Here is a 16,794-nt window from a genome sequence, read left to right as displayed (position 1 = left end):
ATCTCTCCAGGGCTGCTCGTGCTGCTGCACTCAAGTTTATTTATTTTCCCGCCTGGGTTGGGGTTTTAGGATTCGGATTCTGATTTTTACCTCTTGTTGCTGCTGTGCCTAAGGAGGGAAAGAGAAGCAGCTGCGGGAGGATCGGGAAGGTTTTCTGATGTAGTCATCGGGGAGGTGCCACTCGCTCGTGCGCGCTCTTTCTCTCTCTTTTTTTTTGGTTTTTCCTTTTTTCCCCATTTCAAACTGATTGATGTATCTCTACAAGTTGCTGGACTTGGGGCCAGCCCCGTCGGAGTCACAGGGACACTTCTGAGAGCTCACCCGGGGCTCTTGGCACCGCGTGTGGGGAATCAGTCTCGCTCCCGGAAGGCGATCGGAGACTGACATCAGCCCATCCCGGAGTTGGAGGGATCCTTTTGAAAGTGATTGTTTCCCCTCCCGCTCTCCAGCAGAACAGTTGGGTTGGCGTCATCTTGCAGGTTTGGGAATCCCAGCTCCGCCGGGCTGGCTGGTTCATAACCTCTACTCTTCATTCACTTTGGTGCACCCACACCCGGCCAAGAAAAGCACACAGGAGAAATCCCTGAGACTCGGCCATTGCCCAGGGTGCCGACTCCCGCTGCCGCTGCAGTCCGACTCCACTAGGGACCTGCGGGAAGACTCGAAGAGCCAAACTTTTCTTTGAGGTTTTCGAGGCAAGACCGCTCCTCGCCAGCGCAGCTGCCGGTTAACCAGTTCCAGGACGCCGGCGGGGCTGGGTTTGCGGCTCCAGATCCCCACCCTTCTCGGCAAGCCGCCCGGTACCGCAGTACCAACTACTCCTCGGAGATTTCCTGGGGTCTCCGGCTAAGGCACAGAGGAGGCTGGGGAAAGCTCTCAGACTTCAGGGGCCACAAGCGTCCAGCCCACTATCTACACGGCGCCCTCCTTTTGCAGTCTCCCTCCCGCCGCCAAAGTAACTTGGAGCTAAGCGGGTCGCAGTGCAAGGGCTCCGGGCGTTTGCGAAGCCTTACGCAGCCCGTGGCGCCGACGCTGAGCTGGGCCCGGCGGGCCGGTGTATGTCTCCCCTCGGCCACGGCGCGCAACTCCCGGTGACTGTGCAGCGCGCGCCGCCGCCAGTTCCGAATCGCGCTGCCGCCGCCAGGCCCGGCACGCACCTCCCTCTGCCGGGGTGACTGGCCTGCAGCCGCCGCCCGAGACACAGCTTGGCACCCCTTCCCCCGCCTTTGCCGCTGCTACCACACACACGCACGCTTCTCTCCATCTTGTGATTCCTTTTTTCTCCCGAACCCCAGTGGGGGTGCGAGTTTGTCTTTATCCCTTACTCCCCACCCCACACCCCGCCCGCAATTCGCCGCCTTCTTTTCTTCTCGCTCTCTTGCCCCTCCCCAGCTTGGTGTGCGCCTCTTTCCTTTCTCGCCCCCCTTCATTTTATTTATTCATATTTATTTGGCGCCTGCTCTCTCTTTCTGTCCCCTTCCCTCCCTCCCTCCCTCCGGATCCCCGCTCTCTCCCCGGAGTGGCGCGTCGGGGGCTCCGCCGCTGGCCAGGCGTGATGTTGCACGTGGAGATGTTGACGCTGGTGTTTCTGGTGCTCTGGATGTGTGTGTTCAGCCAGGACCCGGGCTCCAAGGCCGTCGCCGACCGCTACGCTGTCTACTGGAACAGCAGCAACCCCAGGTAAGGCGACGGGGGGGCGAAGAGCCCAGGCTACTCGGGCCTCCGGGCCCAGAGGAAGGAGCGGCGGCTGCAGGGACCAGCGCGCACCAGCTGCCGGCAGCGCGCACCCTCAAAGCCTGCGTCTCCCGGACGCTGTTGGCTTGGAGGCGCCGGCGGGAAGCGCTCCCATCGCGCCCCTCTTTGTTAAGAAGTGGAAAGCCTGGGTGCTCCTGGGAGTCCCTGGGGCTACCCAAACCTACTGCCTCTGCCGGGCATGGGGAGACTAAGAAAAGGGCGGGAGCCAGAGAGTTGGGACTTATCCGCTTCCCACCCTGGCAGGCTGACGGACATCCCAATCCCCGCGCAGGGCTTGGTCGCCCAGAGCCCGCGATGTGCGCCACCGAGAGCTTTCGCCTGGAGCGTGGGTGCGCAGGGACTGCGGAGAGAATCCGCCAAACATACCCAAAGTTTTTTTTTTTTTTTTTTTTTAATTTCTCTTCTCTTTTCTCGGTGCATACAGAGAGCGCACGGGCTAGGGGAAGTGAGGGGGGCTGGGAAGCGGAAGCTTTAGGTTTTTATTTTCCTCTTTGCGAGAAAATCGTTCGGCCCCGGAGTCAGTCCGGGCCCGGCGCGCTTGTCAATGGAGAGGATTCCTCCTGCACTTCCCGCCCCAGTGGGTTTAAGGTGCCAGAAAGTTTGATCTAATACCGGGTTACGTCATGTGTGCGAAGCAAGCTGCAAGAGTTGATCGACCCGGGAGTTGGGAGCCCTTCGCCCGCGGCCTGGCGGGACGCAGCTGGAAGAACGCGCGCGGTTACCTGGAACCGTTTTGCAGTGGTCCCCGAAGCCCGCCCGGTATGCGGGAGGCTAGAGGTGGGCACCAAGGACTGCCTTAGTGCACGTGATGAACCCCATTCAGCCGCCGACGTCCAGTGTTCTTGGACTCTGGAAGTTGGGGGGCGGGAATTCAGAATGCCTGGCGGACCCCTCCTGGTCCCGAGCAGTTCCAAACCTTACTTTCTCCCTGGCCTGTGCGCAGGCAGTCAGCACCCCGGGCCCATCTACCACTGTTTATGTGGTACATAGGCTAGCTTTCAGCTGTGGGTTGGTCTTGGTGTCTGCCTATGAGGGAAATATATTGATTGTACCTAAAATCACAGGTTTTCCTGTGGGGTGAAGTGGAAATTGGGAGGAAAGAGGCGGGAGGCCGAGAATGAGCTGTGGTTGCTGCGCCCCAGCGCGCCTGGGGAGAGGGGACAGCAGGAGCCTCCAATTCTTGCTATCTCCCACTGACTCTCCACCGGTCTCCAGCCTTTCCCTCGGTATGAATGTTTAAGGATTCCCTGCTTGAACACTGTCAGCCCAGATGAAGATGGGCAGATTTCCCCACAAGCCGTCCACTGGTTGACTGTCTGAAAGGGAGATCCCCCCCCGCCCTGCAAATCCAGGGTAGTCACACCCAGGTAGCCCAGTTCTAAATGCACTGCCTAGCAGAAGTGGAGACATCCCTCAAAGTTTTTTTTTTTGTTTGTTTTTTTTTTTTTTGGTTTTTTTAGAGTCTTATGGAGGTGGGTGGTGGAATTGGAAGCTATTTCTTCTTTGACATGCCACTTACCACTATTAGGAAAAGAGAAAGAGAAGTCTTCCTGCCAGAGGAGATGCCTTTTATTAAAGCTGACAAGACAAATAGAGCAAGCTTTCCAGTTGTGATGGTGTTAAAAGCAAGTCTTATTATGTTGGTCGGTTTTATTCCCTTTTGGGCTTTATTAGACAGCATATAGGAAAAGAACTTATATTTCCAAACTTTAGTGACTTATTAAATAAAGCAACAGTGAGTCAGTTAGTTGTATTTGGGACATTTTGCTCTTGGTTGTAACTCCAAACTTCACAGTGTGATCTTTTTCTCGTGGTATTCATTTATTTGGATTTATGGGTGTTCCAGCACTCCCCCCACCATTTTAAAATGGAAAAAACCAATAACACCCCTACTCCAACCCCACTTCTTAACCTGTCAAACTAGTCTGAGTTAGTTTAAGGACATTTTATCTTGGGTTATCTCTATTTTATGCTTTTGATACTGTTGTTTGGTTTGAGATTAGCACATTGATTTTTGTCTCAGGTCATATTTTTTAATAGATTTGCCCTGCCTGAAGAAAGCTCTTCTGCTTAGGATGTCATGGTAGTTTTAAACCTGCCCAAGTTAACCTGTAATTCTTAAAAATACTAAGAGTATTCTTAAGTCAGTATGTTAATTTGAAGATGTGGGAATGCCTTTCTATTTGATCATTATCAGTTTGATAAAGTCCAAACAAAAGAATGTTGTATACCTCTCACCACCAAGAAATTTAGCCCTAACATTTAATATTCTTAGGAATTTATGGAGGCATTTGTCTTGTATGTTAGTACAGTAAAATTTAGAAAGTAGGTAGTGGTAGGCAGTTTTAACTGAGAAATGTTGAATTAGATGATACTTTTTTATGTATTAAGGAAAGTCAACTTGGATGTAATTTGAAAAGGGCCAAATGCAAAATAAGTAAGTTGAAAATAAGAACCAAGAGTTTATCACAGATTTTATGAGACTATTTCATAAAATTTGCATAAGTTTACTACACTTTATAAATTCAATGTTGTACTTTTTCTTTTCCTATATGCTATCATTTTGTAACGTAAGTTAACCATGACTTTGGTTCTATGTAGAAAGTATCAAGATTTTGTTAAACCAAAAGAAGATAATCAAAAGACTAAGTCGATCATATTAATTGCAACTTGAATAGACTTTAAAATTTTTCTCTTAGAAGAAAAGTTTAGTAGATATATTAAACTGATGAGAATGGAAACTATGTTTCAATGAAGTAAATAAGTTTGAGTGTATACTAATAGGTTGAACTTGAAATTGTATTTAGTTAGGTAAAATTAGGATCAAGTAGGTCCTGATAACAGGGATTAAATATTTTCTTGTGTAAATTGTGTTACCTTGTGTAGCTGATGGGAATGTATCTGCTACCTTGAATATCGTCATTACTTGTCCATTGGTACAATAAGCATCTATAAATTTGGGATCACAGGAAAAATGGTAAACTTATTTGGTGTCAGAATAATTTTACTGTTAGAAACGATATTCCTGATAGTAATTTCTGGTAAGTGGATATTTAGTTTTCAAATGCTTCTAACTTTTTAGTTACCAGTATTTATTGGGCAGGAACTAAACTGATTTTATATGCTGAAATGGCACAAATCTATGAAACAGTAACTGAGAACTATTAGTCTGAAGAGAAATACCTTATAAGACATTAGCCTACATGCATCAACTATGTTTCTAAAATTTTAAAACTTGCCTAAGTTTGACCTAAAAGTGTGATTAATAGAATTATCCTTTTAATATTATGTTGCATTCTAAATTGGAATGTTACTAAGTAACTTTGAGTAATAAAAATACAAATCAAAGTTAATATAGTTATTTGTCCTTAATTTCTTTAAGATTGTAGAAAGCTTTTAAGTAAGGAGAGAGAGAGAGAGAGAGAGAGAGAGAGAGAGAGAGAGAGAGAGAGAGAGAGAGAAAGAAGAAGATTTGGCAATAAAACTATTCACATTCTCCCTTAGTATCTATGCTGATAAAGATAGACATGACAATACTAAGAACTTGCCTCTTCATCTGAAGCATGCTGTAACACTTTGATGCCTTCAACAGAATATTCTTTTAAACCTTATGTATTTTGAAAAGTTCTGGGACTGATTTATGTGCCAAAATGATGCTAGAATAACTAAGTGTGTCTCCTAGTTGGCATTATGGATGCAATAATAAAATAATATACAGCCAGTATAATCATATTTTCAGTAATGCTAATTCCATTTACTTGGTGCTTTATTTCTGCCAAGGTTTGAGTATCATCGATTTTAAGAGTTATTTTCTTAGCATGAGTAATATCTCTGCTAATTCATCAAGGATTTACTAAACTTGAACCTAGTCATATTTTCTTTAGACTTTGTCAATGCTTTAGGAACTTTTGTAAATTAAACATTTCATAGTACACTGGTAGGTAATTGTTTTGTTAACATGTAGTCTTGGAGTTGTGAACGTAATGTGAATTCTAGGTCAACACTCTCTTGTCCTTCTGAGGTTATATGTATGTATCTAAGTAGAGACAGTAGTAAACGAGTTTTCCCTAACCATATTTCTTTGGGTATTTTTCTTCTTTCAAAGTTCACTTGCTTTATTTTAAAAATTCTGAGCCATCATCATTTGGAGACACATATACACACACACAGAGCAGAATACTGGCACTGTACCTTTTTCTCTGACAAATAAATCATCATAATTTATATCTAAGAATTTATTTTGAGAAAGGATGAAAAGTTTACCTTGGTTTGGAATAGTTTCATTACTATACTTATAAAGGATTCCCCCCCTGTTTAAAAAAAATAAATGTTTTAAATAATGTTTTTACATGTTAGAAACACGAATCTTCAAGTAAAATATATTATTTAGAATCCTAATAAAGTAACGAATAAGCCTCAATGTAACATCAGCTTATTAGATATATTGGGATAATTTTATCTTGATGTTTGGATCAGAATTTTTGTAAAGACAAGGGTAAAAATAAAACAGTACAACTGAGACTTAGCAGCCTATATTTTTATGCTCATCTACTTATAGGAGACCTGAAGTATATTTAAGGGCCTGATTTATCTGATTCGATTTATATGTTAGTCAGCTTTTCAACCTATGTCTTAAGCTGTTTTGTGAAGTGAATTCTCTCCCCTTTTTAAATTTAGGAATTTGTGAAAGAGAAGTATGTTTCTTGCTTTTTGGTCATTTTTCCATAGAATTTTGTAAAGCAAAGTTAGCTACCATTGTATGCACTATTTTATGTATTCATAAAACAAACAGAAATAATCAACCATCTGTTTTTTAGGTGACTGAAATATTAGTGCTGTTTGTAGGGACTATTGACTGTAGTCTCATTTGGCATTTCTATTATGAGACCAGTGTTAATAAATTACTTGTGATTAACCATATCAGAGAACATCTTTCATAGTTCCTGGTATGTGATTTTAGGGTGTTAACTAGACTACTGGCACATGGAACTAATATCTTATTGTCACATTCGTTGTGGATGATAAATAATAGCTTTAGTGGTTTTTATCTTTAAAAACTGAGGGATCATTTGGAAAGAACACCTAGTCCTTTGGGGTACAAATTAAACCTGCCATTTAATCTTGCAAAATGCCTTCTGAATAGGCATTTCATTGCATTCTGTCCATTGGCCTGGTTTCCTGTTGGATAGGGACAGATAAAGATGGGTACCTCCTTTTCTCCCCTGTTGCTATGAACCAAGCAAGCTACCAGCTTCATGCTGGGCCAAGAAAATGAATGAATACAATTAGTCCTTGAGGAATCCTGGCCTTTGCTAGCTTGGGAGAAGAATATGCCAAAAGAATTTACCTGGGCTGGAGGCTAGGGAGGGAGGGTGGGGGAGAATGAACTTTTAATATAAAATGAATAAAACGTAAGAATACGTTAAAAACATTTTTTCTTATAGCATTTGGTATATTATTGGTTCCTTTTTTTCAATATAAATAATTGGATTAATAATGTTTTTAAAGATGCCACTCATCCTCTTTTTTATTTATTTTTTAATGAATGTTTTGAATAACCTCCATAGCAATAAGGATTTAAAAAGCTGTGGTATTTTAAGTGATGAGCCATTCTCTGTTGACTGATTCCATGTTATTGATTTTCTTTTCAGAAGTAATATACAGACTCTTATAATCATAGTCTGACTGGAACATTCATGTTGGGAAGGAAGTCTGTATTTCCCTAAGTACAGTGAGGAAGGTGGTCCTTAGGACAACTCACTCAGCTCAGTCTTCTGAAACTGGGAAAAATTTTTTGTCCTTCGATCATTTGTGACAGATAATACCTTCCTGTTCAGGTATAAAATCCTTGAGTAGGAGTGTAAGAAATGAGATATTAATATTCACTTTTAATAATTTGTCTTATGATGGTCTTAGCCAAACATCAATAAATTACTGTCTCTTTTAAGGGCCTGATTTATCTGATTAGATTTATATGTTAGTCAGCTTTTCAACCTATGTCTTAAGCTGTTTTGTAGAAAAGTTTTTCATGATTAATGTGAACTTCCAGTGTTTCTGAATAGGATATTACTCACTACTAGGAGATCTGCCTTTCTCCCTAAATTTGTCTGCGTTCACATTTTGAAAATTTAGTCAGTCAATAGCAAGATAGCACAATGACACAGAAGTTCCTCACTGAACATTAAAAATGAACAGTGCTCATTTTATGTACTGCAATTACTGTGAATAGTTTTTAGGAAAAAAAAGTTCTTTAGATCTCACTATTCTTGATGGTCTGTACTCATTGTATTTTCTGAAGGAGGATTGTAAAACTACTGTAAAAAATCTGTGCACTGTTTTCTAATAGAAAATTTGTGTAGTTTTAAACTCTTGATTCTGAGATTTCTGGATATGGTTTTCAAATAATGAACCATATATTTCAATAAAAGCATTGTTTTAAAACATTGAAAACTCCTACTTAAGTTAGCTAGTTGCTGAGAGAGAGTGCACTGTAGCAATGGTTAGCTCAGCTTTCATTCAGGTAGAATTCTATCATTTTCAATAAGGAAAAATAAACCTTTGTCATCTTTAGAAACATCCTTCATACAATTGACAGTTGACAGGTAGAAGAAAATGTTACTGTCAGGTCTTATTTTCCACTCAAGTGGGGAATAAAAATAGGATTGAATGATTTAAAAAAAAATCTATTTAAAAGTTATTTCAAAATGGAGGAAGATGTTTTTAATTTTTATATGTAAGTCATAGAATTAATCTGCCATTTGCTTCAGGGAAGGTCAGCAAAGTGCAATTCGAAGAGATTGTCTAGTAGTTAATTTTCTGTGGTTTTTGCTTTTAAAATGTTAAATATTGCTGAATTGATTCTAATAGTATATTAATACATGTTTTTAGGGTTGGATTCTTAAGAGATATAAGGTTTCAATATTATTCCTATTGTTACTTATCAAATGACCTGATTTTCATGACGGATGATCATGATTTGGGTATGAAGGAAAATTGAGATTTGCCCATATGCATTGGACAGTCATGTAAATCAGCATATGTGTGTGTGCATTGGACAATCGCGTCATTTTAGCACGCAAAGATTAGACCTTTTTTTTTTTTAAAAATTGCTTTGTTATTAATAACTTTCATTAACTGCATAGTGTAATCCACAAGTTCCCACATGGAAGTCCATGAATATGTGGACATTAGAGGAAAAGAATGATTAAATTCGTATTTCCTGATTTAGAAAAGCTCGGTTTTGGGCTTCCAGTTAAATCAGCGTGTTTCTTTTCTCCCCCAGAAGCAGCCATCTTGTTTTAAGACCGGTTTTATTTCTTTCATGAACCTGGTCCGGAAATGAATATGGACGATAGAAAAGGACTAAACCACTTTACAGTCATTTTGTCAGGACTCTACTTTTAAAACTCTTCCTTATTTTCAAAGTCATTAAAATGCTATCTTCTTGGGTTTTTTCTTAGTTTATTTAAAAAAAAGAATGTTTTAACAATGATAATATGTTTAAACCCAAGAATACGATATTTTAATGTTAAATGTTGGGCTGTACCATGTTTCTATATGTATTTTTCTCTTGAAGCTTATAATTCATTGTTAATTTCAAAGTAATCTATTAATAGTTTCTGATGTCACCCCCTTATCCTGATTTCCTTTTTCTGATTGTCTGTTTGTTTTTTATTTATTTTTTATTTTTTTTATTGTTTGACTTTTTCCTCCCAATTTGCTCAGCAGTACTAGAGATCTTTCTCCAGTAAGAACTACTGATTGAAATGCAGGTACCTTCCAAAATGAACATTGGGATGCTTTAAGAAGCATTATACAGTCAGAGCATTTTGTCCTTGAATTATATAGAGAAAGTCCTCTTACTTTCTCATTAATTAACCCCTCTTGTGGGTTCTTATGGAAAAATTATTTTAGAAGTAAATTCATATTTGCTACTAAAAGATATGAGACTGTATCAACTGAGTCTGCTATATTTCCATTATGATTTGTACATTTGGAAGAATGTGTTTCCTGTTAAACTTTACCAAAATTTTATACTATAATTCTTTGTTTGATGATGTCTGGGAGCTTTATTCCCAGGGACTGAAATAAAAGCAGAACTTCAAGATTAATTTCAAAAGTAACCTCAGTCTGTTTAATTTAAACTGGGCACAGATGACCTCTACTGTATCTGAGATAACCTCAGTTCATTAGAAGTAGTATTTGGGGTGGTTGTAGATGCAATGTAATGGTGACAAATAGAAAATGCACATTTTAAGACCAGATATACATTTTATGGTTAACGCCCAGGTATGAGTTGACAGTGTTTGCATCAAAAACTTTCCTCTGATACCCATCATCAGTTTTTCTTTGTCTGGTGGAAAAGACTGAAATAACTGAGTGTTCAAAGTGACCTTTTATTTTTGAATGCTAATAAATACTTTAAAAAAATGCTGTTTCCAGGCTATCAGAGTTCCTATTTTATGTTTTATTGGTGACTTATTTATCTATGTAAAACTATAATTAACAATTAGCTCTTGTCTTTTACTGTGAAAATATATAATGAAAGGCATTTCTATATTAAAAATGCAGTGTTGTGGCTTTGAGTAAAATCAAGTTATGGCTTAGTTCGGTCTGCAAATTGTTATCCAGAGTTTGATGATGGAGAACATGATACTTGATATTTCATATCATAAATGTGAGTGGGATATATAATTTTTTTTTACATTTACTGAAATTAATAATGTACAGGAGACAACCTTCTGATTAAGTTTTTTCCCTTTTTTTTTCCTTTTCTTTATGGTATTTAATTTAATGGAGACAAATGAGAATGGGAAGGAAAGGTAAAAATAACTCTACATATGGGAAAATTATCTTTTATGTTTGACAATTAGGTTAAACAAAGTGGGAGCAAATGAGCCTCCTTCCCCTTGTATTGTTTCAGGGCAAGAAAATACAGACAGATGTCGGAATGTGGAAGTGGTGACCTCTGACTTACACAGCATGGCCACTGCCCTAGCACACAAGTGTCCTGAGCCACCATCATAGCAGCATGCTTTTTTGAAGTGACTGACACTTTGAGATGGAGATTCTGAAACTGATTCTGTAGCTATTTGTTGTTTTCCAAAGTATTAGTCTTTCCAGCTTCAATTTTAAGTTTCTCGATTTACCTTTAATGAAAAATTTCTTTGGCTCAGATAGAGCTTCAGTGACTTCTGATGAGTTATCTATCTGTGTAGTCACAACAGATCTTTGCCTCCCAATAATTTTATTCATCGGATTGGAATAATGAAGGAGGCTAAGGGAGGCTCAGATGTAAGGCTCTGCAGCAGCAAAGTGTTTGCCTGCTTTATTTAGCTAATACTTTTTTTTTTTAAAAAGATAGATGAAAGCAGTGGTTTTGTTACAGGCCTTTTCTTTTGCTCTGCAATCTCGCCAGTAACCCCTGGGTTCAGATAGACCATTAATGTTTTAGATACTGTGGCATTCAGTGTTTTCTTCATATATTTGTTTACTGTTACTGCTTCAGTAAACTTTTATGCCTATTTCTGTAGTTTTCTGGCAGGGGCTCCATTTATTAAAATGTACTGACCCAGCACTAAGAGGGGTACAGTTCAAATAGTGGTGCTTCTGACAGGGTTTTGTGTCAAACTAGAGAAAATAATAGGGAAATGAAAGCTGCCAAAATGTGTCTCCCAATTACTAATTAATCAGGCGAGAAAGGACCTCAGTGACAGATCTTGTGTCCGCCATGGCAGCAACTTGGGGATACTTTATTTTAAATACTGTATAAAAGAAATTAAAATAAGCCCCAGGAAATGTAGCACCCAGATATTTGATATCACAAGTGCTATTTTTTTTAAGTCTGTGAAAAGCGAGGCAAAAACCAATTTAAAACTGAATCTTTGTATTCTTTGCTGATAGTATCAAAACAAAGCTATTTTTAAAGAGTATTTTCTTGTTAATAAGCAATGCCTTTATTCTTATTAATATTTTAGTACAGATATGATCATATTCTTGGTTTTAGTATCCGTGTAGCATCCTACACATACTTTACTGTTGACGGAGACTTGGGGAAAAATTCAAACATTTTTTTAGTGTAGGCCTGACATCAATATTTTGAAGATGACTGTAATTGAAGAACAGAAGTCCCCTCCCCCACAATAAATATGTGTGTGTGTATACGTGTGTGTGTGTGTGTGTGTGTGTGTGTGTGTGTGTGTAGAGAGAGAGAGACAGACAGACACACAGACAGACACACCAATCTTTTTGGCAATGTTCCCTCTATGGTTGCTGGACCCATAATTAAATGCCTGTTATTAGTGTATTTTTTCCATAGCATTTGCAACATAAAAAGAAAAAGGTCTTGCATGGAACTATAGCTGTCAAGGGAACAATGAAAACTAATTACACACTCTGCTATCGCCATTGTCAACTATACTCTTGGGAAGACAACAACATGACTGTGTGTGTGTGTGTGTGTGTGTGTGTGTATGTGTGTGTGTGTGTGTGTGTGTGTGTGTGTCTGTAGGATATTCCATATGAACATATACATGTACATATACATGTAGGGTCAGATATCTATTGGTTTAACTTTAAGCCTTGGATTTTCTGAAGCAAAAAAGTCTAAGCACTGTTTAACTCATAAAATGAAAAAAGGCAGTTATTTACTGGGGAAGGACTCCCCTCTTTAATATCTGTTCTTTGTAATATGGACTGAGAGAACCAGTCATTTATTTTGAATATTAGGGTAGTTTTGTTATTGATATATCTATGCTGTTAATTGTCTCATTATCTTTTGTACTTCTCTCTTTTGCAAATTGTTATTTATTTAGCTCTATATTTTTGTGTTATTTGGTTATTTGGGAACTAATTGCTTAATTTGTTTGTCATATAGAGCTGCCTGTCACTCTCTTTTTTTTTATGGCTTTGGCCATTTCACTCACTCTAGGTCTGTCCATTGGTAGATGAATTTGAGCAAAAATAGAAATCTAAAATGCTGATACTTCTCAAATTATAGCAGCTTTGGTATAAGATTTGGAAAGAAAAGACTGAAGCTATTGAATTTAACATGAGGTTGTAGGATCAATTTTGAATTTTAATCACCCACACCATCCCTGTTCTCTGGTATGACATAGAATCAGGACTTGGCCCCAAATAATGTTTTACATTACTATTTTAATTTCTTGGATGAATCTCTTTATTATATCTAAAACCAAAGCCAAATGGGGGAATTTAGAAATCATAAGTTGATTTGAACTTATCCAAAATGTTTGCATTAAATAAATGTTATAGCTAATATCTTTTAGTAATAATATATTCATATACTGAATACCTAAAACTTACAATTGATAAAATATTTATTGAGTGATATTATGTGCAGAACACTGGGAGGCATACAGGGGATTCAGACAGAGATGAATAAGGTGACATCTGCATCTGCAGTGAGAGCTTTGTTATATCCTATAGATATGAGAACTTTATAAACTTATCCACAGTACAGAGTAGAGTAGAAAGTATTTTAAGAAATCTTCACTTACCAATTCATTTGACAGATATTTATCAAGTGTCCACTGTGGGCCAGGTATTTTTCTCAGTGATGGAGATATTGTAGTAAACAGTATGAACAACATCTCTGCCTGTAAGAAGCATGTATTTAATGATTTTTTTTTTTTTTTTTTTTAGATTACTACATACTTCTTTTCATCCTTAAGGGTGTGCTCAACCACCTGGAATTTTGTTGAAATGCAGATTTTAATTCAATAGATCTTATTTGGGCACCCTATACTTTACATTTGTAACAAGTTCCCAGGTTGTATTGAGGCCTGTGAGCTGCAGTTTGGACAGGGAGGTAGGTTCTAGACAAAATTCAGGGGGCAAAGAGATAACTCTGGCTTCTCACCAAGGACTCTTGGTTTCATTTGCCCTGAGCTTTCTATTTAGTTCTACAGTTCCTAAAATGAAACTCAGTATTTACGTGAGTGAAAGTTATTTGTCATTTAAAAAGCCTAAAAGGCATAGTAGTCTTTAAATCTCAGACAAAATAAAACAGATTTTTATGTTGAGGTTTATGCTTCATTAGAAATACAGCACTAACAAATGTAAAGGCCAAGGATTTTGCTGCTAAGTCTTGCTCTCTATGGGCAAATTCTACTAGAGTGAAAATGTTGTCCTGGTCCAAAGAGAATCCTGTCATAAATGTCTAAGAATATTTATTTGCAAACCCTCTCCAGATGTATTTCATGTGGCAATGCCAGAATTACACCTCAGAAACAGATTTTTAACACTTTCCAATTTAAATCCATAAGGTTAAATGAACCCCAAATGTTTATTTTACATTCAGCATAGAAGATGACTAACAGTTTTTCTCCTTCCACTAAGTTTTTTGTGGGTGGCTTTCAGGGGCCTGTACTTTCAATGGAGCTATAAAGGATTTGAGAAAAAAATGCCTTCCTTCTCTAAAATTCTATGATTCTGGTGTCCAAAGTGAGAAATCATTGTTCCTGTAGAGTTTGCAAATGTACTTCCATTTTTTTTTTCACAGCATATATATAATTTTCTTTTGCAATGAACTATTATGTGATGCTTTTACTAACAAGAAATGGAACTAGTTGAAATCAGATTACTCTATTTTTTTTTCTTTTTGTTTGTTTTGTTCTCCTTCACTGTATGTGTGTGAATACAACATGACTAATCTAAGTGAACTTTTAAGTCTTGAAAGCATCAGACTTAATGCTCCACTATGGAAAGATTATGAAAACAAAGATGAAAATGTTCCTTCTGTAAATTAGTTGTATTTTTATGAAAACAAAAAGAGGAAGAGGATGGTAAGCACTCATTTTAAGTATCTTCTTATTTTTATAACAGGGCTCACAAATGCTTTAATTACAAAGCAGAGGCAAATCTTTTCCTTTTTAATTAATTATTATTTTCAGTGCTGGGGTTGAACCCAAGGCCTTATATATGCAAGGCAATTGCTACTACCTTCTCATCCCCTAAATTCTCGATAACATGAATTTATTTAAAATATTGAGCAGCATTTCCTAAGAACAGTGAACATTGTTAAGGACAGTTAATTTAAGATGTGGCTGTTTGTAGGTATTTGTTTATGCTTGTCATGGTATAAATAAAGGTTCTTAGTAATTTTGATGGGACACCTTCTTAGGGTGTCTAGTTTTATGATTCTCGTAGATCCAGAAATGCAAAAATCACTGACTGTGAGTTTAAGTGGCTCTTTAAGGGGGAGGATGTTTGGAAGACTGGTAAATTTAGGAATAGGTTATCTTTATTGATTAAAACATCATTTGCATATCTTTAGGGAGTGGCTTTTATTCAAAATATAGTTGACTTTTCTAAGATTTATGGTCATTGACATGTTTATAGGAAAGTAGAAGATGCTTAATATTTTAAATTAGTGTTTGGCCTCTCAATTTTTTTAAGAAAGGCAAATATATATATATATACACACACACACACACACACACACACACACACATACATATACACACACACATATACACACACACAAATATTTATATTTTAGCTTAAGGTTATTAACAGTGATTTGTCATCAGATTAATAGGTTATAACCAAATTACATGCACTGATATGTATACATAAGCAAATTGCTTTGACTACATAAAGTAAAAGCATTAAATTCATGTACTTTTTAATTTTATTTTTTGTAATTATAACTGATTAGGATAGAACCAAATGTTCTTGAGTGTTATAGAGGCAAAGGCTCAGAGAATAAGATATCCAAGTATTCTGCATCAGATTAGATTTGTCTAGAATTGTCCTTAATATTTTTATATTTTAGAGCTGGTTAAATTCAGTTCTAGTTGACTAATAATACCACTCATATCGGTGAATTCTGAGCCTCAATTTCTTTACCCTAATAAATAAATGGATATAATAAAAATAATGTCTCTTTTTTTGTGTGAAATTTAAAGGAAAGTGGACATGACAGGACTTTAAAAACTGCTGTAAAACTGTTACGAAAAGGACAGAGTCAATCATACCTCAATAAGAGTAGGAGGGAAAAGAATAGAGATTAAGGGTGTGAGTTGATTCATTTCATACAGGGGAATGCCACTTTATAATTCAATATATTCTTGTAAGTTGTATAGAAAATATGTTTGTGTGAATAAAAACGTATTTTCAAAGCATCATGGAAGAGTTGATTTTTATTATAAGATATAGACAGTCTTATGATTTTGTAATATATGTTGTCTCTGAAAGATAAGATTTATGCATTTATGTTGGGTTTTGTTTTAAAGAAATTCACATTTTAGGTTTTATCTTGTGAGTTCTGCAAGAAAAAGTGTGAAGAGTGACACTTCAGGGGCAGGTCTGCTAGACCTTCCTCCCAGAAATGAGCTTTGGATTTCCTTTGTAAAACTGGTCAAGTTTATTTTTAATGTCCTGTCTTCCCCTCTCAGTTTGTCTCATCTCTATCATTTTCTCTACTTTGGGCTTCATAGGTATAATGAAATCTCTCCATCTCAGAGGGGAAATTAATGAATACCGACACTCTCTTGGAGAATGCTTGTATTTCCAATGAGGAGCTTGTTGAAACAAATCAATTCCTGTCGGGGCTGTTCCTTACAGGCTGTCCCTGGGATCCTTGGATTTTTCTGAATCTCACTGTCAGAGGAACAGTGTCGAGTTCCTTAACAATTCTCTGTTTAAAAACTCTTGCTATTGACTACTTTAAAACTTAGCAGATATTAATTATACGCACATTGATGTTAGAAACATAAATAGTTCATAACATATAACAGAAAGGAAACAGAATTCGTCAAGGAACACATATTTTAATGCATTGAAACCCGAGTAACACTTTACCGTCAAAGGACCGCTTACTTGTAGAATTGTCTGGTGATTATTCAAAGCAGGTTTTAACTTCATATGTTTATAGTTAGGTGAATACTAAATGTGCTCATTATTGATTTTTAAATTACAATCATATACTCACGTAATTATTTTATAACATCATTTTACTCCAAAATTTATAAACCTCCCTTAAGAAAAAATGAAAAAAAAAAACCCAAGAAAACA

General features: G+C 37.8%; 1 protein-coding gene across 2 annotated transcripts in view; it reads left to right on the top strand.

Annotated features, from left to right (window-relative positions):
- Positions 1-1,555: 1,555 nt before the first annotated feature.
- The window catches only part of Efna5 (ephrin A5), a 269,600-nt gene continuing 254,361 nt past the window's right edge, over positions 1,556-16,794 (top strand). For both annotated transcript variants that reach the window (XM_026391308.2, XM_026391307.2), the window contains exon 1: positions 1,556-1,680. In XM_026391308.2, coding sequence (XP_026247093.1) covers positions 1,556-1,680 — 125 coding nt within the window. The remainder of the gene's footprint in view (positions 1,681-16,794) is intronic.

The sequence above is a fragment of the Urocitellus parryii genome, chromosome 1, assembly GCF_045843805.1.
Source record: "Urocitellus parryii isolate mUroPar1 chromosome 1, mUroPar1.hap1, whole genome shotgun sequence".
NCBI lineage: Eukaryota > Metazoa > Chordata > Mammalia > Rodentia > Sciuridae > Urocitellus > Urocitellus parryii.
This window is presented reverse-complemented; position numbering and strand designations above follow the sequence as displayed.